The sequence below is a fragment of the Rhinolophus ferrumequinum genome, chromosome 2 (assembly GCF_004115265.2).
Source record: "Rhinolophus ferrumequinum isolate MPI-CBG mRhiFer1 chromosome 2, mRhiFer1_v1.p, whole genome shotgun sequence".
Taxonomy (NCBI): domain Eukaryota; kingdom Metazoa; phylum Chordata; class Mammalia; order Chiroptera; family Rhinolophidae; genus Rhinolophus; species Rhinolophus ferrumequinum.
Genome location: NC_046285.1, coordinates 80,284,781 through 80,308,823, shown reverse-complemented (window position 1 = coordinate 80,308,823; position 24,043 = coordinate 80,284,781). Strand labels below are relative to the sequence as shown.

At 39.1% G+C, this 24,043-nt stretch overlaps 1 protein-coding gene across 4 annotated transcripts in view; it reads left to right on the top strand.

The window, feature by feature from the left end:
- The window catches only part of SCHIP1 (schwannomin interacting protein 1), a 669,020-nt gene that overhangs the window by 163,062 nt on the left and 481,915 nt on the right, over positions 1–24,043 (top strand). For 2 of the 4 annotated variants that reach the window (XM_033133925.1, XM_033133870.1), the window contains exon 1: positions 15,066–15,706. In XM_033133925.1, coding sequence (XP_032989816.1) covers positions 15,644–15,706 — 63 coding nt within the window. In that variant the 5' untranslated portion in view covers positions 15,066–15,643. Of the gene's footprint in view, positions 1–5,740; positions 5,877–15,065; positions 15,707–24,043 lie in introns of those variants that run through there. The other 2 variants (XM_033133854.1, XM_033133861.1) reach the window with 2 other exon arrangements.

The following is a 24,043-nucleotide window of genomic DNA, read 5'->3' as shown; positions in this document are numbered from 1 at the left end:
TTCATCTCCTACACAGGCCAACCCTTCGAGCCTGGGAGAGGTGTCTGTTTCATCTCATGCAGAAAAACCACCACAGAGAATCAGTCCAGCATAATGAAGAAACAAAGGCATATGTTCCAAATATAAGAATAAGATAAAACCTCAGGAAAAAACCTCCATGGAATGGAGATAAGTAATTTACCTGAAAGTGTTCAAAGTAATGGTTATCAAGATGCTCACCAAATTCAGGTGAAGAAAGTATGAATACAGTGAGAACTTCAACAAAGAGACAGAAAACAGAAGGAAGTGCCGGACTTGAAGGCACAGAGTTGAAGAGTACAAGAAACACACTTAGTTTCTAAACACACATCCCCTTTTCCCTTTGAGCATTTATTGAGCTATTTCTTGGACATAGTCTTCGGAGAATACATTTGTTGATCAACTGCGTACCATATTTGTAGTACTATGGAGATGGGATGGATACAAGTAGTCACGGCCCTCAAGGGCTTCAGAATCTACTGGAGGAAGAGGATTCCTTGGGAAAGATGTGTTGACCTGGCCTAATGTGAAACTCTTCTCTTTGAGGGGTTAATCTCTCCCAGAGCTACTATTCTCTTTCACAGACTCAGTAGCCTCTGTGTGCCGTGTTTCTGAAGTGCCTTCTTAGTCTTCATAAAGAACAGAGTGTTATAGAGCCTGGACCCCATTTGCCGAAATTCCCATCTGTGAGGGAGTTGGGGGCTTTTGACAGTAAAACTAGTCATAAATGTTGGTGAAGAAACTTGCAGAAAAATCCAGAAGAGCGTAAGTCCATGATGTTTTAGGAAGTACCGATAATCAAAGTAAGGAGCTGAAATCAGGAGTTACAAACTGGGCAGAAATGAGTGGAGGGGAAGCCGGCTAGAGACACGGTGGACAAATGCTGTGGAAAACCTGCCTTTTGCATGCAGTGTCCCTTTACTGGCATTTGGGCAGGTTTGTACCGGGACACAGGGTAGGAGCAGACACCAAATAATAGAAACATGACATAGCCGTTAGGGTAACTTTTAATTGCACGTAGAAGATTTAGCTAACAGAGGGTTAAACAAACAGGGTTCTACTTACCCACTAAAAGTCAGTATGTACCAAACCAGGTCCACCATCTTGCTCCCTTCTCTCTTTCTGTCTTGCTGAACCATGAGGAACGGGCACAATGCAATGGGGAGCTAGGGGACCTAGTCCAAGTGTTGGGTCTGTCAGTTAGTTCCCATCTCGTTCCCTGAAACTTGGCCGGGGCTCTTGGTTGCAAGTAACAGAAACTCAACTCAGACTTACCTATGTATAAAAAGAGATTACATTGGAACATCAAACAGAAACACCCAGGGGCTAATGTGCTTCAAGCAGAGCTAGTCCCAGGTCAAGCAAGGTCATCAGGCATCTCGGTCTTTCTTCTTCTGTGAGCTCTGCTCTTCGCATCATTGCTTCAGTCTCACAGGGGTTCTGCCAACATGGTGATAAAGTGGCCATGGACAGCTCTAGGCTTACATCCTACGAGCCAAAAAAGGGCTTTTTTCTCAGTAGTCTTTCACTGGCCCGGCTTGAGCCATGTGTACGTTCCTGAATCCGTCACTGTTTCGGGTTGGGCAACCCCAGCACATGGGCTGCTGTCTACAGTGGAGGGGAAAGATCTGTCCCATCCAAAGCTCGTGGCTTGAGGATTGGTGGGTCCCCAAAGGAAAATGAGTGCTGGCACAAAAAGAAGGAGAAATTAGTGTTGAGCAGGCAAAACCTACCACTATGATATAATTCTGCCTTCCTCACAGCCCACTTGTGGTTACGATTGAGTGGGAGAAAACACACAGAAAGAGCTACGTGTAATTAGCTATTATCTCTTAAGACACTCAGATTTGTGTCTTCTTTGATGGCATTCTCTTTCCCATCCCCAGATTCAGCCTACCTGGGTAATAAAGTATTTTGAAATTAAAAAAAAAAAATTAGTGACGTTTAAGAACTAGTAATTTTCATATAAGAATCCAGATTTCTGACTGTGCCTGAAAAGTTGAAAGGTCTGGCAACAATCAATTGTGCTGGTATGAGGTTCTCCCTTACGAGAAGCAGGTTCTGCCCAGTCTGCCCTCAGCCTGGCCCCAGTTGACATCTTGGATTCTCTCCCTGTCTCCACAGCCTCCTGTCCTACCCCTCTTTTCTGAGATGGCGCCTGCCGCCTGCTTGGTTCCCTCACTTCCATGCCTTTGCCCAGAGCTCTTTCCTCTTCCTCCCTATCAATCTAAGTCCCATCATTCCTTCAAGGCTAATTAAAGTACCAGGACTCCCTCAAACCTTTTCTGAGCATCCCAGCTCTCAGCTCTCTCTTCTCCTTTTCTATGTAAGGACAACCAGGACTTCACAGGCTGTGAGTCTCCAACTGGCTGTAAGTGCAGGAGGGAGCCACCTGTGCCGTAAAACAGGCATATATATAGAGAGGGCAGAAGCAGGTGAGTATGGCATCCCTGAGATGGGAAAAGATAAATAGGAATTGACTTAGCAAAAACATTACTGATCAAGTATTTATCTGTTTTGAAGTAAACCTCTATACTCTTATCTATAATTCAAAATATAGGAACACACAAAGTGTGCTCCCGTACTGCAGCGAGCCTTTAAAAACTTATATTGATAATATTGCTTAGTTTCAGAAGAAAAAATGTCAAGATAGTTGGTGTTCCGGGTTTTACTCTGCAGGCGTAAAGGAGACTTGCGAGTAGGAATTGCAGTGAAACTAGGATGAGAAAGCTGGAAAGTGATTCCCCAAGCCCAGGGATGAGGTGCTTCTACATTTTGTTTTAATTCCTTCTTATAGTGAAATACCATTTGGAGATGGTATTCAGAGAGCTAATATTAGAACAATTTAATCTATGAAGGTAATGTCAGTGTGTTCAGAGGAGAGAAATAGTGTGTGATGTAAACATTTTTCTATGATGCAAAGGATAATAGCTCCACCAGTTAAGAAACGTAGCAATTTATGGTAATAGTCTTATATGACATGACTAGCTTGTCATGTTTAACCTCTGATGCAAGTTTGAAGACATTGTCCAATCTGTCACACAGTTGTTAAAACTGTAATTATGCAGGACAAGCAAAACAGTGGAAATATGTATATCATGTTGTTTTTTAAAAAAGAATAAAATATAGTGTAGTATGTTTTCAACTAAGTAAAATTGTTTCTACACATGTGAACAAGGTTAGTAAGGTCCATACTCAAAAATCGTAATAGTTTTTGTATTAAGGAAGTGAGTGGGCTTATGGGTGATTTTAATACACATTTTAAAGGTAATTAATATTGTCACAAGGATATCCATCCACTTGAAGAAAAAATATTGACTTCTTAATCTCTGACTTAGGGAAAACTAATATGTCACTTTGCAGATTCCACAGAACTAGGAGGGGAAAAGAGGGTGCTTAAGTGCAAATTCACCTTTGCAGACGTCACCAGTTTTGACCAGCATTGTTTATTTGGTCCTTTAAAGGTGTCACACTGCCCCCTGGTGTTCAATAAGCTAAAATATAATATCTTAAGCGGCCACTACATTTTCTTTCTATAATTTATGAATAATCAAGGTGAGAGAGAAATCTTTTAAAATCATTTTTAAAATGTCACATGTTTCTAAGCCCTTGATGGGCAGTTTTACAGACTTGAGGTGCCCTCAAGCGGCAGAGCTTGTCAGCAGGGTCCCGGGAGATACCCAGCACTTCAACTGCTTCAGATGATGTGAAACATCACTCACAGCTTCCAACAGGTCTATACTTCTTAGCAAAATGGGTCCCAGAAGAAACAGTGGGCCTCCCAGACTCAGGCATGTCATCTTACGGGACCTTCTTTGAGATTGCAGTGTCCTAACTAAAGTTACTGACTCGGTCTTATCTGCACAGTTTTGTGTCATGTTTGCTTCTTGAATCTGATTCACTAGAATATTTCTCTTATCTCCTTTTTACTATGTGCTGTCCCTTGACCGAATTTCAGTGTAGGAACCTACACCGTTGGTTCTGACATGTAAGATACACACCTGCGTGCAGAAAGAATCTCCCTTCAGGCATGCAATACCCTTCACATGGAAGATCAATGAGGGGAATCTTTACATTCTATATAAAAACAAAATCAAATTTATATCTAAAATCATTTATCCAAAAATTTAAGTTGTTTTCAAATAAAAATAAAAATGCGTTTCTGCCATGCAAAAAAATCTTTAAACCAAAGAAAAATAAATAAGGATGCATTTTGAGCAAACATTGCATAACAAAAGAATGACCACATATAACCCAAAGTCAGGGTCAGATCTTGCTTTCATACAACCTGAAGTGTATATACAATTTGGAGGGCCCTTAAAAAAAAACACACCTAAAGCATATCTACTTTTGCAATTTTATACAAACCGTGAAGAGCCCCTCTCCGGGTCTTGGAAGAAGCTTCTGATCTCTGAGTCAAGGCCACCAAAGCTTAAGTTTCATAGTTTCAAGGAAATTGGCCTCTGATCCCAAGATACTGTTTTACTGCAGCTTCTGGAGCTTTCCTTGAGTATTATAATTCCACAGAGACTTCATAAATTAGGGACCACGTATACATTAAATAATGTGGTAGCATTTTTTGTGTTTTTATATCCCCCGACTGTTGAAAATTGATGGTCTTCGAACCATTCTAGCCAAATGAAAATAAATCAGTTTATTTACACAAAAACAACTTTAGTAACTTTAGTTGAATGTGGAAGAATTTTAGCTAAAATGCTTCCAGGAGTCTGGAAAAGATAGTGAAGAATTAGTGCGATTATTTTAAAAGGCTGACTCCTGACAATTGGTCTTCATGTCTGCCTAAATCCCAGGATAGGATAGATTGCGTTCACTGATCGCTTGTGAAAACCTTGATGTTAATCTCAAACATTAGAAGCAAGTCCAAAAAAGTCACTTAGCTTCTGCAAAGAAGACGTTTCTGTTACCAGTGCAGAAGATGAGGTTTTTTTTTTAGATACGAATCACAAGAAATAGAAAGTTTCCTTGGGTAAAATCTCAAACAGTCGTGTGTGGGTTTCATTTTCTGCACACTGCAGAACACTTTCAGATATTTTGTCTTCTCTGTCCATTTCTTTGTTTACTGAACGTTCCCTGTTTCCTTCCACAGTATGTAAAATGCATGCCCACAGGTCTCTTGCCTGTGTTGGGCCATGCAGACTATACTGGATAACATTGTGGGTGCCCTTCACCTTGAGGCCTATGCGAATGGCGCCCCCTAGAGCCTCACTGCACTGTCTCTCCAGACGCTGCTGACCCTGGCACAGAATAATCCCTCAGCCATGCTGTATTGAATGAGTAAATGATATGTCTGTCACTTTATTATATATATATGTATATGTATATATATGTGTGTATACATATATATATACACATATATATATGTATTTATTGTTCTCATTTGAAATACAGGATGAGAAATTGAAAGTTTGTGTCCCATAAATCAAAGTACATTTACATGTGCAAACTAATTTCACTTTGACTGATGACTTTTTCTGACGAAGTTGACACTTGTAGACTAATTGAGCTTAGTCTGTGAAAGTCAAACCAGTAAAACAGAGACAAGTCCAGGTCTTCTGATTTCTCGTGTCACATTCTGTGTGTTCCAGTGTCCCTGACTCCAAAGCCAGTTTCTTCAGAGTGCTTTTCTGAGTCTGTGGGCTGTGACGGGAGTGACAGTGCATGTGCTGATTTTTTATTTTGATTTATTCATTTATTTTTGTAGCATTCAGCGAGCGTGGCGTGAGTACCTGCAGCGGCAGGACCCGCTGGAGAAGAGGAGCCCGTCCCCGCCCTCGGTGTCCTCCGACAAGCTGAGCAGCTCCGTCAGCATGAACACCTTCTCAGACAGCAGCACACCGGTAAGTGCCATGTTTCCTTCTCATGGTGTGACGGGCGGTCACCTGGTCACCGGGCATTGGCTCCGGCAGGGCAATCTTGGGATGTGAGCGGGTGGGTTGTGAGAAGAGTGTCTACATCGCTTCTTTGCTGTGTGTGAACCCATGGTGAGGGCTTGTTGTCTCTAAACAAAGACAGGGTTCGTAAACAGAAAGTGAACTTTATCAAATCTGAGGGAATCAGCTGCATTTGACATCAGCCTAAACTCTCATTTGTGTGTTTGCATTCCTCTGTTACTGAGAATATCTTCTTTTTTTTTTTTTATAACAGCACGTTCTTTTTAGTCTGCGCCTCGGGTAGCATTTTGTGGTGCTAATAGGATACAAGATTTACTTGGTTACAAAGATTATAAAGAGAATATTTACAGGAAGTATTGAAAGGATCGGGGTGCGACTCGAATGCCTACAGGGGCCAGTGAAGTAATCCATGTGATGGATGTGGGCCGACTTGTGGCTGGCTAACCGAGGGACGAGGGACGGCAGCCCCGGGAGGCCCCTGGAAGTGTGTGGCGGCCGTGTGGGGATGCAGGACGGATGTTGTCAAAAGTTATTTTCTTTCTTCTGGAGATGCCAGAAATCTGGATTTTTCAATGTGGGCAACCAGTAAGAAAACTTAAAACAGAACTAGACCCTGACTACAGGAAACAGTTGTCCCAGGGGATACCTGTTTAAGAACACTGGTACAAGGGTAAAGAATGAAAGGATTGCTGAACGTCTTTATTTAAAAAAAACAAATGCCAAGTGTGGCAGGAAATAAATGCTCAGGCAATTGTAATGCCAAGTTTTGTGGATTTAGCCATTGTGATCATTTATGATAGTCACTGGAGTACGGAAAGAAGTTAGCAAGAGAAATGGAGTAACTATATGAGGATATTATTTTTTTAAAAAAAACTTCCTTGAGTATTTGGTAATCCTGTTTGTTTATTTGTAAAAAGGCTTCCCAACAGCCAAAATAATGTATTCACATTGGGATCAAGCAAAGGTTACTTTGAAATGTTTTCAAATGATTGAACTGTATATTCTTTAATAAGTGGTTTTCGCTAGTCATGGATTCTAAAGAGAGAGCAATAAGCTGAGTTTACAGCTGTGCAAATAACAATGGCAGAAGATCTATTTTTAGCTGACAGCAGAAATTGAATACTTAGTGAATATGCACTTCCACAGTTTTGGTCGGAATGTGTTTTCTTAACGGGCCTTACTACCACTGGGGGGCGCTCATGAACCACATTGGAAAATGGCTGAGTTGTGTCAAGTTTGTATTTAACTCAAGATTTGCAAGTGAATAATAGTATGACAATTGAGTGTTTGGGGTGCCTTGTCTATGAATGTCAATTCAAACTGAAAAACTTTGAAGGTTCTAGTTGAGTGACGGACTCTGACTATCAGAAATCACTCTGCCTTTGAGTTAAAGGTTTGGATTCGCCGCCTTTGTACTTTCTCACAGCCCCATCTTGGAACAATGTAAACTGTTCCTGAGTCCAGTGATATTTAACGGTGGTAGTGTTGCTGTAGGGTGGTTAATCTTTTGGTTTTATTGAAATTCTGGAATAATCTATCCTTGCTTTATATTTATGCTGCCACACCACTTTGATTCTAGCACCTCAGGTATTTTGTGCGTACGTGTACGTTCTTCCCCCTCATGGGTCACGTTTATTTGTATCTTTGCAGTTTCACTAACAGTCTTACCTTATTTGATTTAGCCTAGCCTCCTGATGTTTCTTAGTAGAGAATTTCCTTCCTCAAAAACCGCCAGTGATTTGGGTTCACGTAGGTGTGTCAGACTGATGGGGTGGGCCGTCCTGCACCCCCATCGTATCCTCCTGCCTTAGCTCTGAGCTCAGGCCGCAAGGATGACTCTCTTCAGTGTGTGGAAGTCTGGCCGACTCCTGCTTGCCTGTAAATAGTGGCAATCAAGCAGATTTTCAAAAATCACTATTGGAATTAGCTTCAGAAAGCAAGCAGACCCTGCCCAGAATTCTAACAGAGGCTATTGATTATATTATAACAACTTTGGTATTGATGGCAGTGGTGTGACACTAAATGTACAAACTAAAGTATGAAAATGTATGATGTTGAGACATTTCCAAGTCTCTAGCTGGTCAGGCAGGTAAAATATGCAAGTCATAATTTTTTAGGAACTGTATGCTTAGTTGTCTGGGGCAGATATAACTGGCTAAAATGGTTTTATCTCCCACGATCATCACTTGGCTGGGGCCTCCCTCAGGAAGGCTCATTCTTACCCCGTTTAGTGGTTGTAGCCCCAGGAAAGGAAAGTGACTCTGCTCCTCTTTGACCAGTCTGCCAGACTCACAGGGCTCCCTCTGATGAGTAGACCTCAAGTTTATGGAGGGAAAGGATGACCTCTGGTCCACCTCGGCGATGCCTGTGATAAAGAGATGAGCCAGCAATTAAAAATCTCTGATAAAGAGATTTAACAGCCAGCAATTCCATTTGGAACTTCAGGGTTAAAAGCCTTCAGATGCTCTCAATGAGGTGTCTCCCTGGGGGATTCTCTGGACCCCTGACTCCTACTACTGTGTTTCCCTGAAAATAAGACCTAGCCGGACAATCAGCTCTAATGCGTTTTTTGGAGCAAAAATTAATATAAGACCTATTATATTACATTATACCCGGTCTTATATTATAGTAAAATAAGACTGGGTCTTATATTAATTTTTGCTCCAAAAGACACATGAGAGCTGATTGTCTGGCTAGGTCTTATTTTCGGGGAAACACGGTAGATCCCTTCCAGCCTTTTGAATCTCAACCCCATCTCTCTGGGCTTGATCTGTTGCAGTAGCTGCCTAAACCATTGTCTGTCTTCTGGAATCTCATCATTTGCCTGCCTTATCTCAGGTCCCGGCCTTCCCTCTACTACACAGCCAGTCAGGCCTTGCCTAACCCCTGGGCCATGCCAGCTGCTCTGCCCACCCCCATGCCTATAGTAACGGCAGCTACTGCCCATACTAGTCATCTGCCCCGAGCACACGCCGAACGGGAAGCCAGCAAGCTGCTTTGCGTGAGTCCCTGGGCTGAACCGAGAGGGATGCTTTTGCAAGCTTCTGCTCTGATTGTCTGGGCTAAGCAGAAAGATTAAGGTTGTTTTCAGAATATTTCTGCTCTAACATATATAACAACAGTCATGTTTCAGTATGAGCTCTCAAATTTATCATCTTGGTAAGAGCCGAGCACTTGCTAAATGCCATCTAACTACTTTGCTAATGCTTCCCATGGATTATTGTGTTTAATCCTCTCCATGACCATGTGAAGGAGGTCCCATTATTATCTTCCTTTTACAGATGATGAAAATGAGACTCCCAGAACTAGCTTGCCCTGGGTTACACATCCAGCTGGAGCCCTCAGGCTTCACTATTCTATCGCACTCTGCCACTTAAAAATAAGGCTGCATTTAGACATGGCCAAGCAGTGCCAGAGACAGTCAGGGCATGGGTTTCTAAGACTGTTTCACAATTTAATAGTTATAAACAGTGAATGAAATAATTGAAAAGGGAATCCTCACTTGATTTTATAAATTGCCTAATTCACTGCTCTCTGATTAAAACCTCAAACCTCAGCTGCTTAATGCCAAATTAAAGAGCAACAGGAGGGAAGATATTATTAAGTTATGTTAGCGATTTGCATATTAAATACCCTTATACCACCATGTGTCATATGGTAACAGAAAAATTTGTTTTAGAAGTAGCAATTTTGAATAGCAACTGTTATTAGGAAATGGAGCTTATGGGTATCAAAGTGAGAAAAAGGAATAACTTTTTTAACCGTAAAAATATTAGTTATTGCATGGAGGACAACAGTGAAAAATGCTTTGCATATTTTTTATTAATCAATTGCATACGACTAAATATTTATTATTTCAGTCCCTAGTTCTGAGAAATCTGTAATTTGTCTCATAGGATATCATAGAAAGAAATTATAGAATGATATATTCTAAACAAGATTGATAAACTTTTCACAAATCACTAGCATACTCCTGTGGATAAATCCAGAAAAATCTTTAAATCTTTTGGAGACATTCTCAGTCCCATTTGGTTCCCCATATTGTAATGGTTTGGTCTGTAGAGAGCAGTGTGGCTCACAGAATAAGACCCTGGCTTGGTAAGATTATCTGACTTAAAATAGATCTCTGCTACTAGTTTTCTGAGTCTAAGACATAACACTTGAGAAGTCACTCTCCCTCTGCAAACTGGAAATACCACCCACCTCAGAGATGGATTAGTATCACTGTGAAGATTAAATGGCAGGACATATGTAAAACACAGCACCGAGCCTGCAACCCTGAAGCTTCTCAATATGTTAGTCCATTCTGAATCTGCTCTTGAAAACACTCCACATGTTCAAAATATTGTGGAAAAGTAGTGAAGAGCAGAGGTGGAACTTTTAATTTTATTCCCATTGGGGACCGGGGGTGGGGGTGCGCAGGGCCTATTTCTGATTCACCAAATGAATTCATGAGAATCAAATTGTGTCCTATTATAGCATCTACTCATGTAATGTGTATTCAGAATGTGTGTGTGTGTGTGTGTGTAGTCAGATTGAAACTGTACATCACAGAAATAATACATTCAGCATTTATTTTAGTGTTGCTCCTTTTAAAGACTAATTTTCAAGATCCAAAGGTAAAGCTAGGTCCTTTTTCCTCTAAATGAGCGGGCCTCTTCTGAGAGACCACACCCACATACACAGTAAAAGTGAGCCTAGGTCATTCTCCTCCCTTCAGACCTGAGGAAAAAGAAATGGGAGGATCTGTAGCACACTGAGGAGAACAGAGTTACTTGGCCTCACCTCTCAGGCAAGTCAGTGCAGAAAGCACCATTCCAGGAGCAGCACAGCCATTCTAGGCCGGTTTCACTCCTGGTCTGGAAGAATTACAGTTCTGAGCAGGTTCGAGAACAGTGGTCTGGGGCCAGCTGAAGACCCCGTTACCTTGGTTGTCCTGGAGAGAAAGCCGCAGAGCTTTCATATTCATGTGGCTGCTTGAGTGGTTCTGGCTTTTAGCAAGAGTAGATGGGTACTCGGCAAGGGGGTCCAGACCAAACCTTCGCGCGTGTACTACCAAAAACCAGTACTGCTCCTGTCTGCCAAACGTGGCTTGTGCACCTACATTCAAACTGCATTACCTTCAAGTTTGATTGCCCTTTGTGAGATTTCCAACCTCCAGGCTTTGAATACATCAGGAAAAAATCTAGTGACTAAAGGGAGAAAGCCTTCTTACAAAGTTGCACGTGTTTTTTTTTTTTTTTTTTGGAGATGGGGAACTCAGACTCTAAAACAGGATTTCCTGGAACCCCTTCCAATACAATCTTGAGAGCCATAAAATTATAGAGAATGCAAGCCTCGTGCTGCTTAATAATTTAATAGCCTAGGTTCTCCAGGTCAGAGACAAGATGTAGTGTGATGCTCAGCTGTTGTTATAAATGTAGGTCTCATGCGTTCTAATGGTTCAGCATCCAAACTCTCAGACCCCCAAATAGCACAAATTCTTTGTCTGTCTTAAATTTTGGTTCAGAGAAGTAGTACAGAATCATATGTAAAAAGAGAAGACTTCTTGATATTTACATAGAAGTAGATATATTTCTGTTTTCTTCAAACCTGGGTTTTACAGAACAAATGTTTTCTTTTCAAAAAGTTTTAGAAATTATGTTACATAACGTATAATCATATATTACAATTTGAATGAATATATTTTCGTATAAAAATGTCTTTATGTCACAAACATTCTCCTTTTCATGTCTTTGAATATGGTTGATAGTACAGATTCCTTTTCCCAAGTTATCCTTTTAACTTAATGATTGGAGGACATTTTTCTTGATAGGTTTAAAAATGAACATGTTGTTTCGGTTTGAGGATTAAAAAAAAAAATTAAGGATTGCTAACATTGAACATTTCCTGGGTTCAGAATAATACACAAAATTGACAATTTGCTATTTGATAACTGACTCATTCATCCACAGTAATATAATAAATCCTCCTTAGCAGACTCAACATTATTAACCTATGAATTTAGATGCAAAAACCTAGGCATTAAGTGCCTCACTTTTGATCAAGAGAACTGAGACAGAACTTGTTCTCTTTGCAGTTTATCTCAAGTCCAATCTCAGCATTTGTCCTCACATAACTCCTGTGTTTATTCTACAGCTTAGAGGAGATAAAGTATCGTATCCTTCATTTAGATCCAGAGTGCACCCTCTGTTGCAAAATCCAGTTTCATTATTACAAATCAGCATTTCACTCATTAGATGAATATGAAAGATGCTTTAAGGGAGAAATTGGATGTTGTAGAACTGAAGGGAAGTCTACTGTCATATTCCCTTTTTCTGGGAAACTCATTGGCCTAAGGTTGTTTTGGACTTTCTTTTTTAAATAAGACGTCTTAGGTGGGAGGTATTTATTCACAACCCTGGATTAGGTCTATATCATTTGTTCACTCATTCAACAAGTGTCCGAGTGCCTGCTGTGTGCCGGGCCTTTGCCAAGCTCTAGGATACAATGACCATCCAAATACACACAACTTCTGCCCTTGCAGAATTTACACAATTCCTCAGTTATGGTTGGAAATTCTTGTAACAAATGCACTAATAACTTACAAAAGATACACAATCACATTTCACTAATTAGTTTTATAGAAGGTTAGGTATTCACAAAAATCTCACTGCTGAAACATCTTCTAGAGCAGAATTTCCCAGAATGTGGTAGTTGAAATATTAGTCTCACAGGATATTGATAGGTGGTAATTGGGGGAAGGGGGACATCAACCAACTTATTTACTTCAGGACTTCTGAGAGCCTTTTAAGCTAATACACATTTCAGTTTGCAGGAGGGGTGTTACTTTTTCATGTTTTTCAAATTTCTTTGGCCATGAAACCCATTAAGAGTCACATTTTGTTGAACCATTGATCCGTGGAACACTTTGAGAAATATTCTAGAGTTAGTAGCTGTTGAAGAAAAATTCCAAGAACTTGTGTTTCTAAGTGGTTCAATAATAAAATTAGTTTGAGTTGAACAGTGCATTTTGAAAACTTCCAGTGAAATTTTACACGTAACATTTCCATTTTATAGGTCTCTATCAGAGAGCTGTATTATACAAATGCACATTTTATTAAGTTGGTTCACATATAAAACTTGTTCCATTAACTGGTTAGAGGGTTTAAATAAAAAGACCAACTCTAGTCCACAATGTAACAGTGTTGGAAGATGGGGTTTCAGGGAGTCAATAACTCCTTTTCCCCCTTTGATTTAGGAACTTATTTTCAAAGGCAAGAAGTTTAGGCAGAGGGATGTTTCCTGTCAAAGCTGGATTTGAGGGTATAACTCTGACTGGTGACACCACTTGGCTTCCTGCTACTGAAAGAAACGTACCAACCACAGGAAGCACGGGAAACTGCCGTCCTTACTCGCAAACCTTGTGCAGGGAGGTGGATCCCATAGAAAAATAGAGGGAGAATGATCCTGGGCTACCCAGGTTCTTTGCCTAATCCTCCAATCAGGGTAACTTCTTCCACCTTCATGGGGAGGATTAAAGGATGGAAATCAGAAACCAGGAGTATTTAGGAAAGTGTTTTCTCATGAAAACTGAAGGAGATGGGAAGAAGGGAGTCCCTCTATTGCGTGCTTCATGTAGCAACAACTGGCCTTTTATTGTGACAAATATAAACACTTTTTACTTATTTCAATTTTATATGATTGTATACATTGTAATATGTTAATTTTCACAGTGTTTTCCAATTAAGAATTATTTTTGGAACTTAAAAAAAATTACTGATTCCAGAACCACAGTGGATCTATTGAATCAGAATTATCTGGGAAGAGGCCTGGGGTTCTGCATTTTAAAAATGCCCTAGGTAATCCTTATTATCATTAAAGTGTAGAAAAACTGAGTTATAGAAATTGGGGGGAAAAAACAAGATCAGTTTTATTTAGGAAACTTCCATGACCAGAACATCCGGGTGATCAATATTTTTTCCAATTTTCATTTTGATGTTTTAGCGTTGCATTCATATACATTTAGGAGGGAATGAAGCCAATTTTTCATGATCTAATACCAAAACAATCACCATTGTTTTAACAGAATTTGCCCAGTGGCACTGGTTGTGTTGAAATTCTGTTTTCTCTTCTTTCGATTTATGATTCTTTTTCAAAAATGTTAGAGTACTATGCTCTTCAAGGAAGGTTTCTGTTGTTTGATCCATTTCAGTTTTTATTAAAAAAGGGCTACATTCAATGAGCACTGATTAGATTAGTTTCAAGTTATTCTTTACTTTGTGAGGATTATTTAATTGGCATGAAAGGGGATTAAATGATTTAACTATTAGCTGACAAGAGTGTCAGCTATGACTGAAAATCCTAAATTATGATGTATGATACATAGTTGAGAAGGATAAAAGAAATATGTTATATAGAATGAAAATGGGCATTTCTCCTTAGTGCATTCTTTAAAATGCTATTTGTTACCGGTTATTTGTACAGATTAGTTACAACATAGCTAAAATTTTAATTGTTACTTTATTCAGAGCTGGAAACATCTAAAAATAATGAGTTAAAGAAAGTTTCCTACAAACATTTGAAAACATACTCAAATTTTTTCAGAGATCGTGTTAGTAAGATTCTTTTATGTCTATAAAACACTTTAAAAATTCCATTAAACAAAATGTTGTTAGGAGTTAAAGACAGTTGCCTTTATTTTGTTTTGCAATCTTCATGGATTGATTGATTTTTCAAAGAATAAATTTTTAACTTACTAAAAATTCTGACAGATGTTTTAGAAGTAGGTTCTATGTCTCTACATTCCCTCTAGTTCCTGTAAGAGCTCCGTGAGGGGAAAGCTCGTCTTCATTATGTTCACCATGAGTTAATTAGAATTACTCCTTTTCTAAAGCAGCACCAGAAGCTGATCTTAAGTTTGAGACAGAGACTCTGCTTCACATGTGAGCAGTACATTGATTTTCTCTTCATTGTATCGATAGGGTTAAGTATATGATAGACGACCACACTATTTAATGCAAGTAGATTTTCAAGAAAATCATTATGCCAAACATTCACTCGAAGGACTTTGTCTACATACAGCAGCACCTGTGACCTGCTTTAGAGATGACATCATTGGATGCCATGTGGCTCTTTCTACGTTTCAGCCTCAGAAAGAGATAATCTGTGAAAGCCACACGAGCCTGATTTGTGCTGCGACAATCTTCAGCAGACGGAAGCCGGGGCTGGCGTGAGGCATCCCTGGTTACCTAGTGTGTGTGGTGCCTTGTAGAATTCCAAGCTTTATTTCATTTCATTTTTTAGTTTTTATCAAAAAGTAGATATAATGATAGAATGAAGTGAATTGGCTGTTTTGGACTAATGGGAGCTTGTTTTCTGCCATAAGATCAAGAACTTTTCTGGAATCCTCTGTCTTCTAAGTAGACTTGTATTCTGTGTATGTGTTTTCAGTTTGAAGAACAGTGACAAAAATCCGCAAACTTCACCTCCAAAAGGGCTCTCTCTCTTTTTTGTCAATACTTGATGATTTCTGCTCCCAAATCTTATTTGAGCTGCCTGGGCATCGTGGTTGGAAACTGAACGTCAAAGCATCTCCTTTGTAATACCTGTTACAGAAATTCTTCAGATAACTTTACTTGCTAATGCAGGCAGCCTTTTATGGATTTCTTTCAAAGCCAGTTCAAATAAACAACTCTTTTCGCTCAAATGGGCAAAAGTAACTCTTCAGCACCATGGAGAGGTCTGGACAGCTTGAGAGGACATGGGCGTGTGACCAGAGCAAGCAATCTGACAGTGTAAGTTTTACAAACTACCGTTGTCTATTTTAGGTGTATCATGTTTTCACATATGGAGAAAGGAAACTCCAAAGTCTCTCTAAGTGAGCTAGGCTAAATTTAAGTTATAAAAAGTGATGGCCTTCATTACATTTTAAATTCAGGATTAGCTATTTAAAAAATATTAGGAAGTGTTAATATATTAATTTGAAAAATCACTTTCTCATTGCATACTTGGTATGTGAATGTTTGGTGCTTTGAATTTTGAGAATGTGACTATTTGTTTTAATTCACCACAAAGTAATTGCATTGTAGTTGGACAAAACAATTACTTTGGAAATAGCATTTTTTATATACACATTATATAGTTCCAAATGTACAGGTTATTTGTTGCCTTTTGTAAACAGAAGGCTCGCTTTGAAAAGTAGTTTCTGATTTGTGCTCATTTGGTAGGATAGTTTTAAACTTTTTAGTTGCAGATCATACTTTCAGTTACCAAAGGAGCAAATGTCTAGGTATTCTAATGTAGGAACACATAGGGAATACTTAATGACTTACTAACATTTAAATTTACTGATATAAAATATATAAAAATTATTAATTAAATAATTTCAAAGTAGTCCAATTTAACTGTTCAAACCGGAATTTAAAAAATGGTTTATTCAGAAGCCTAACGCTCTCCTTAAAACTGAAAAAGGTGTAATTCTGTAATACTATGATAGACAATACTTTCAATTGCTATCAAGAATGACCCTAATAAATATTTTGATTAACTATTCAAATTTGTCTAAGAGAATATAGTGTCATAAAAAAGTAATTTAACAAATAATTACGTTTTCTCGGGCCAGTTGTGAGGTTTGGAACGTTTATTTATGTTGAACCATTTATTTTAAAGTCTAATACAACTATCTTTTTATATTATTGCAATATGGAATTGATTTCCCTCAATAGCTCTCCTCATATGTTAAAATCAGTAGAAAATGCAATTTACTCAGCTAAACCCATAATGCACATATAATTCTTTCTATTATAGATGATTTCCAAGCAAATTTAATGTTGCCTTTTAACTCTTCAGTAACTTGGCATTTGATTTGGGGGTAAATTTTGACAGTGTGTGGAGTGCAAAATTTTGGAGAATGTGACTTAATTTTATGTTAAGGAGATCTTGACATACATTTTTGTCAGCTTTGTTGAGTAGATCCACTAAGATTTCCTTAATTGATGTCAGTATTTAAAAGAACTCAAGTGTTGTTTTTTTAAAAAAAGAGTGAAAGGTAGATTCGTGATACCAGTTCTTTTACTTTCATTTCCCAAAATTTTATAATTATGCTTATATTTTTACAGATAAATAATGCTTTTCACATAGTGTTGAATGCACTTCTGTGATTTTAAAACTTTGTTTCTTTATGATAAACTGTATCCCTTCCCTGCTGGTGGTGGTCTTTGGATAAATCATTCTCGTTGGGTAGACTGTAACATTCTAATTTAGAGGATGTGAGGCTCATGTCGTGAGATGCATCTGCTTTATGTTCTGAAATAGGGGCAAATATACCTGATTCAGAAATTTATTCTCTAGCAATCTCTGTCTCTGTCACTATCTCTCAAAGACATGATTCACTTATGATATTGTCAGAAGTGTAACATTTTATATTTCTTGCTGTTTTGCACACATTTTAGTGATGTATTTATAACAGCAATCTAACATAACATTTTGTAGTGGAGATATGATTGTCTATGTATTTATTTAACCAAACATTATTGCTTATGACAAACCACAAACATGTTTTGGCTTCTGCTTTGATAGCCTTTTAATCATTGTTGAAATAGCGTAAGTCATCTGAACAATAGAAAAATGTCCAGAGCTATTTAGACTGTGAGCTTTTCACATTTTTTTTCTTTTTTCCTTTCTGTCTTTTTTTTCTATAACATTCTGTTGGTAGCAGATGTTTGTGAACAATCTTAAATTTAGTTGAGTGACATTTTGCTTTTCTTGCCAATGTAAAAATATGCTCACGGATCTCTTTCTATCTCTCTCTCTTTCTCTCTCTCTCTCTTTTTTTTTTTTTTTGTAGTCCACACACCGTAGCAAAGGCTTTATAACCTTTGGTTGAAATGGATTTAAGGGCATATTTTCTCAATGGAAACCACCCTACTTTGCATGGTAGCTGAACATAGAGGTTGCTGATTGACAAGTGTGATTCTTGCTGATTTCAACCTTTCTGGGCACTAAGAAAGATACATTTGTTTTGGGAGTAGGTTTTCTAAGGTACTCACAGACTCATTTCTGTTGCATTGGTCTCCATCACAGCTTCCTACCAGAAGCAGCTCTTGTAGCTACAGTCCCAACTGGACCAGTTTCAGTAGAGGAGAGACTGAAAGTGGAATGTGCTGCAGGAAGGTCCCAAAGGGTAGCTTCTTACAGGGAAGTGGGGATTCTTGAGATTATTTCAATGAAGCAGGGCCCTGATTGATGTGGATTCTAGGCTTGTTTCAGTGTGTTTCTAGCATTATGAGTAGGGCTCAGATGACATCAGGTGCCTGAGGGCAGTTCTGTAGTTTCTTAGAGAATCCCCCTGCATCTATACATCTACATAAAGATTTCCATCAAGTGCTTTTTGTCTTCAGTTATCATATGTTTTATTGTTAGTGTTTCTTCCCTATCCCAAGTTATACTTACAAAGGACATTCCTACTTCATAGTACATGTTGGGCGTAAGTGAATAGGACCTAATTGATTTGAGATTTATGTTAAATATTACTAGCATCTTTGGAGTAATCCAGATTGTTTCAGAGAACTGCAAAGAGCTTAGAGACTTCCCAAGGAAGATCTCCAGATAGCTGAAAGAGCAGAAATACTCTCCAAAGAGAAATAAGTCTGGATACCATGCTTTTCTCATTTTAACTAGTCTTTCAAATGCCAGTTCCTCTAAATGGGTCTGGCTCCCTCCCATAAGTCAACTCAAGCTGGAGCACATAAAATACAAGCAACACACCCAGGCAAGCAGTCATAGGGATGGATTCAAGCCGTTTCCATTTTGCCTCAGTTATCCTGTGCTCCTCATCCTCATCTTACTTGGCTCTTTGACACCATCTCATCTGCACTTCTGCACTTGACACACTACATTATACAGCACCAGACTCCATTAATAAGACCCATTTTGATGAAAACACATTTTGAATTTAACATTCTGCAGTGATCTCGGTAGCATGTTTCTCCAGGATACTGTTCTCGTGCTTGCTCTCTGACTCTGTGCACCACAATGGTAGGAAAGAAGCAGCTCTCCACCTGGGGTTCCGTTTGGGGTGCATTGGAACCGATGGGCAAATCTGTGTGGGGCAGGTCATGGTGTTGGCATAGAAAGCAGGTCCTCTGACTGTCCATGAATTAGTAGGTGTCACTATCTTTTAAGAACCGGTCAAAAGCAGACTTAGCCTAATGATGTGAGAATAGATAGAAAAGAATGTCAATCTTCAATGCCTTAGAGCAAGCCATACAAATTTACCCATATTGAACTTTTGTTGGGATCATTAGGAATGAAATGCAGGCATTGTATCTGGACTTGATGACTCGGAAGAGTTTTTCTGATATCTCTGTGGGAAAGATAAACAACTGTGGATGGAATCATCATACAGATTGGTACATTTTTACTGGTAAACTAGCCTTACCAAATTAGTGTTAACTAATGAATCAGAGCTAGGTAGGACTCTGTGGTGTGTCATAGGTGTCTGGTATAAGCATTATTTTTTATCAGTGATCTTAACTATAATCTTTTTCCTACCTCTCATGTAATAGTTGAGGAAATTTCATTCAGAAGAGGAGAAACAACTTGCCTAAGGTCAGCTAGCTAGCTGGTCAGCTGCAAAGGTGGAGTTGGAAACCAGATTTTTCTGACTCTTGGACAAGGGAATTTCTATTGGGATATGTGATCACCAAGGGATCTCAACGCTGAGCAATGAGTGGAAGTTTTATGGAGAACTTTTCAAATTTAAAATAAGAACAACTTTTTATACTTTGGAGCTGTCATTCAATGGTATAGGCTTTTTCATAAAGCAGTGAGCTTCTCATCACCAGGGGTATGCATGCACAGACTGAACAGGTGATGTCAGAGATGCTATAGAAGGGGAATGTATATTGTGTGAGTGTGTGTGTGTGTGTGTGTGTGTGTGTGTGTTTACTGGTTGGACCAGATGATCTCTAAGGTCTCTTGCAACTTGAATATGAAAGGAAACATTAGTACAATGTTTTCTCATTAAAAAGAAAAAAAAAACAAGAATAATTTCTTTATCCAACAAACATTTATTAGGTACATACTCAAGGCACTGTGTGATTCTAAGAACTGATATGATTACCAAGTCTGACTAAGCCCTCTGAGAAACCACCCGTTTGAGAAGGAACAAGAAAAGGGGAGATTGGAGGGGGTGGAATCCAGGAGGGAGAGTAAAATGCATCTCTTGGATCTATTTGAGAAGGAAAACTAGGTTAAAGGGGGGAAAAGCAGAACCACAGTTATAATTTATCTTTTCATTATCTCTAGCATAGAGGTGTCTTAACGCATGAAACAGAAACGAAAATTGTTGCTCTCTAATAAATTCTCAGTTCTGATCAGGATTGTCAGATAGCTAAAGAGATTTTTTGCCTGCATCCTTTCAACCTGTGTAGCTGTAGCTGCATAATCTACCCTCAGAGATTCTATTCCAACTCTCATCTGTCCTTTTTGTAACTGGGAAAAATTCTGAAGCTGTAGAACATTAATTCAAATGTTCAACATCCAGTCAGCCTTACTTCTTCTGGTCCTGCTCTGACTTTGAATCTTTCCTCGATTAACTAGGTTTGTATTACACGGTTACATGTAGGCTTTGCTATAACAAATAGATCCCCAAAAGTAGAATAGCTCAAACAAAACAGGAATTTATTTCTTGGTTAGGTGTCAGTACTGGACCAATGAGCAGATCGGGGGCGGGGGGTGGCCCTCCTTCATACAGGCATTTGGAGAATCCAGGATGGTGTGGGCTTTGCCATCTTCCACGTGTGCGTTCCAAAGCCACCCTAGAGTGAAAACCTAAAGGAAACCAGAAAGGGAAAAAGAAACGTAGCAGCACACATAGGTTTTGATGGGCCAGGGCTGTAGGGACGCACATCACTTAGTTCACATTCTTTTTACTAAACACAGTCACATGCCACACTGAACTGCAAGGGGGACTGGGAAATAGAATCCTATAGGATACATACAAATAAGACAAGAAAATGAATTTTGGATCACTTAGTACATTCTGCCGTACGTGGACTTCTGTTCCACCTGGGAGGAATTCTTCCACCAAGCCTACAGTTCCTGCTGTTACAAACATGACATACACTGCCACATCTGCTTGATGTGAACTTCTCTACAGCCTTGGCCATTGCCTGTTTCAGTCCTCCAGGTTGCAAAGTACAGAACCTGACCCTAGTTCATTTCAGCTAAAAACGCATTTATTAGAAAGATATGAACTCTCTCATTGAAATGACAGGAAGGCTGGAGAATCAGGCTCAGAAAGCAAGGAGGCGCTAAGGGAAACTGGTTGGCCTGAACTCTGGGCAAAGGCACGTCTAAGGGACATTGTTGGAGTGCTGCTGACCTCATGGGACATTGGATGCAATGGTGAGAAGGAGTTCTGAAATGTGCCATGTAGCTCTCAGACACTTCCCTCCAGATTCAGAGCCTTGAGCCAGGGCCGTCCCATTGACTGGTTTGGATCATGTGTTCGTAGCCAGATGGCTGGGGTTCAGGGATGGGAAGTTACTTCTGTAATGGGGGTAGAATACTGTATCTCGCTGTAACTCCTGTAACAGTGGAATCTGTAAGTATGGAACAGGGGCTTAGATGTAATTTAGAAAGGAAGGAAGGGAGGGAGAGAGGAAGGGAGGGAGGGAGAAAGAAAGGAAAGAAAGATCCACTGTGCCTGCTGTTGTAAGATGCCCCTTTTGCCACATTAGACCTACCGGTGACCCATGCCACCATGCCAGTTCTCAGATTCCAACTGGCCACACTCCTAGACTGTGCCTTATCGCTGTGCTCAAACTGTGCCTTGTTGTCCTTCCTGGGATATGTTTTGATCACTTACACCAGTTTATTCCTGCAACGCACCCAGCATCCTGTGCGAGACTTGCTGTGACCCTTTTTGAAAGCTCCTTTTTGGAGCTTTACAGGTGCTTTCCTACAACACTTGGCATTGTTTTGAGCACAAAATTCAGACCTGGGATCTGATGTGATAAGTCTGCACGGCCATTGCCCAGACAGTTGGCCCATCTCCTGTGGGGTTTTCTCATCTATAAAATGTGTAAGTCAGTTCAATTTTGCTTAGTCTTAAGGGATACCAAGAGGCTTAACAAGATGGTGCTTCGAGATATTTGGAACACAGGGTGGCATTATCACATTATTATTTTAACAAGCTGTTCACCTGAAGGGAGAAAATAAAGAGTGGAAATTTAATGCCAGAGAGGTTTTTGGCACTTTGTCAATTCGACCTTAGCTTCGAGGGCTGTTGGAAATTTGCCTGAAAATTTTCAGTACCAAGCAGCGAAGAGCTGTGTTTTTCTGGGCTCGTGATATTTCTGTCCCCAGGGATGGCATTAAGCATTTGTGAAGGATGAACTGTGCCAGGCCCATTTTCCAGTGTCCCACCAACAAGACACAAAAAACACAATGCACACTCTGTAAATTGCTGCCTGTACCCACATTTCACACTTGGAGCAGCACCTTTGACTAGACCAGCAGAAAAGGGGTGGGAGAGGAGTGATCCATGTATGCACGTGTGAAGGAAACTCCCTGCCACGTGGGCATTGGGGCTGAAGCTTCTATTTGAGTGGTTGTATGGATCTTATTGAAGGTCACAGAATCTTTTTTAGACCTTTCAAAGTCATCCACAATCACAGCCCTCTTTGAAAGAGAGCTATTATGCAAATGTCACATTTGCCAACTAAACAAAGTGTGGGCTAATTAGAAGTAGGAAGGACAAGTATATACTTTGGAACTTCATTTTAATGATTTTGGAAGGACGAGAAAGGCAGGAAAACATGTTGGGGTCCAGGGAGGCATTTATTCATGTAATTGAAGTTTAAATCGTGTGATCCTAATTACAGGAAACGGTTCTAAGTGGTTTCCTTTATTTGGAACAGAATCATTTTCAAATGCATAGGCTTCTACATGTGTGCCTAAATACATATATATGTATATTTAAAAATAATAATATACCATTCCTATATCTGAATAAAAGGGGTTAATAGGAGCTAAAAAGTACAACTTTGAATGTGCTTACTCTTAGTAAATATGTTTTGCATCTTTATAAAGACCAATAAATCTGAGCTTTGTCAGTGGAAGAAAGGAGCTACGTGCACTTTAAAACAAATTTATCTAAAACTTAGGAAATGAGGCTTCTACATAAATGAAATCTGCCAATATTAGCAGGTTACCGTTGTTTTTAATCAACATATTTTGAAAGACAGTGTTTCTAAATTACATTGTAAAATTCTCATTTTATAGTAAAGCTTATTTATTTCTAATTATAATATGTATCTATGCTCATTTTAGAAAATGTAGACAAAGTTTAAAAAGTATTTCTCACCGTTAACCTAATAGGCAGAGACCACCGTTGTTAATCTTTTGGTGAATTTCCCTGGAATTATGCACAAACACTAGAGATGATATATACATAGAGTGCCAAAAAATGTATACACATTTTAAGAAAGGAAAACTGTATTAAAATTGCAATATGCAATGTATACTAATAAGAAAAGATGAACACAAGTCACATTTGACTTCTGCAATTACAAGAGGTGCTCAGAGTGGTTACCATCAGCGTCCAGACACTTCTGATTACGGCGAACTACTGCTTAAGCAACGTTGTCCAAAGTGTCCACTTGTATACACCTTTTTGGCACCCCTGGTGTATATATATATGTGTGTGTGTATATATATACACATATATATATACACACACACATATAGATATATATCATGTATCATAAGTATATATATATATATATATATGTATTTATCCCTTAAGAAATAGTTTGAATTTTGCTTTTTAAGCTCAGTGTTTTAATTTTTGTCGTTAAAGTCCCCACAGTCTGACCGATACACGAGCTTAATCCACTGAGCATGCCACTATTGATAGCAGCAGCATCAGCATTGAGGGGCTTCTGTATTTTCACATTTCTCTCTCCTTACAAGACATTACCGTAAGTAGAATAAAAATTTTATAAAATTTTTTAAGAATCTCGATACAAATCATCACATTTCTGGAACTGTTCTGCCAATACCATAATTTGATAGACTGAAAGCAGCATGTGTTCTAAATCACAAAATTTTTAATGACTGTGGTT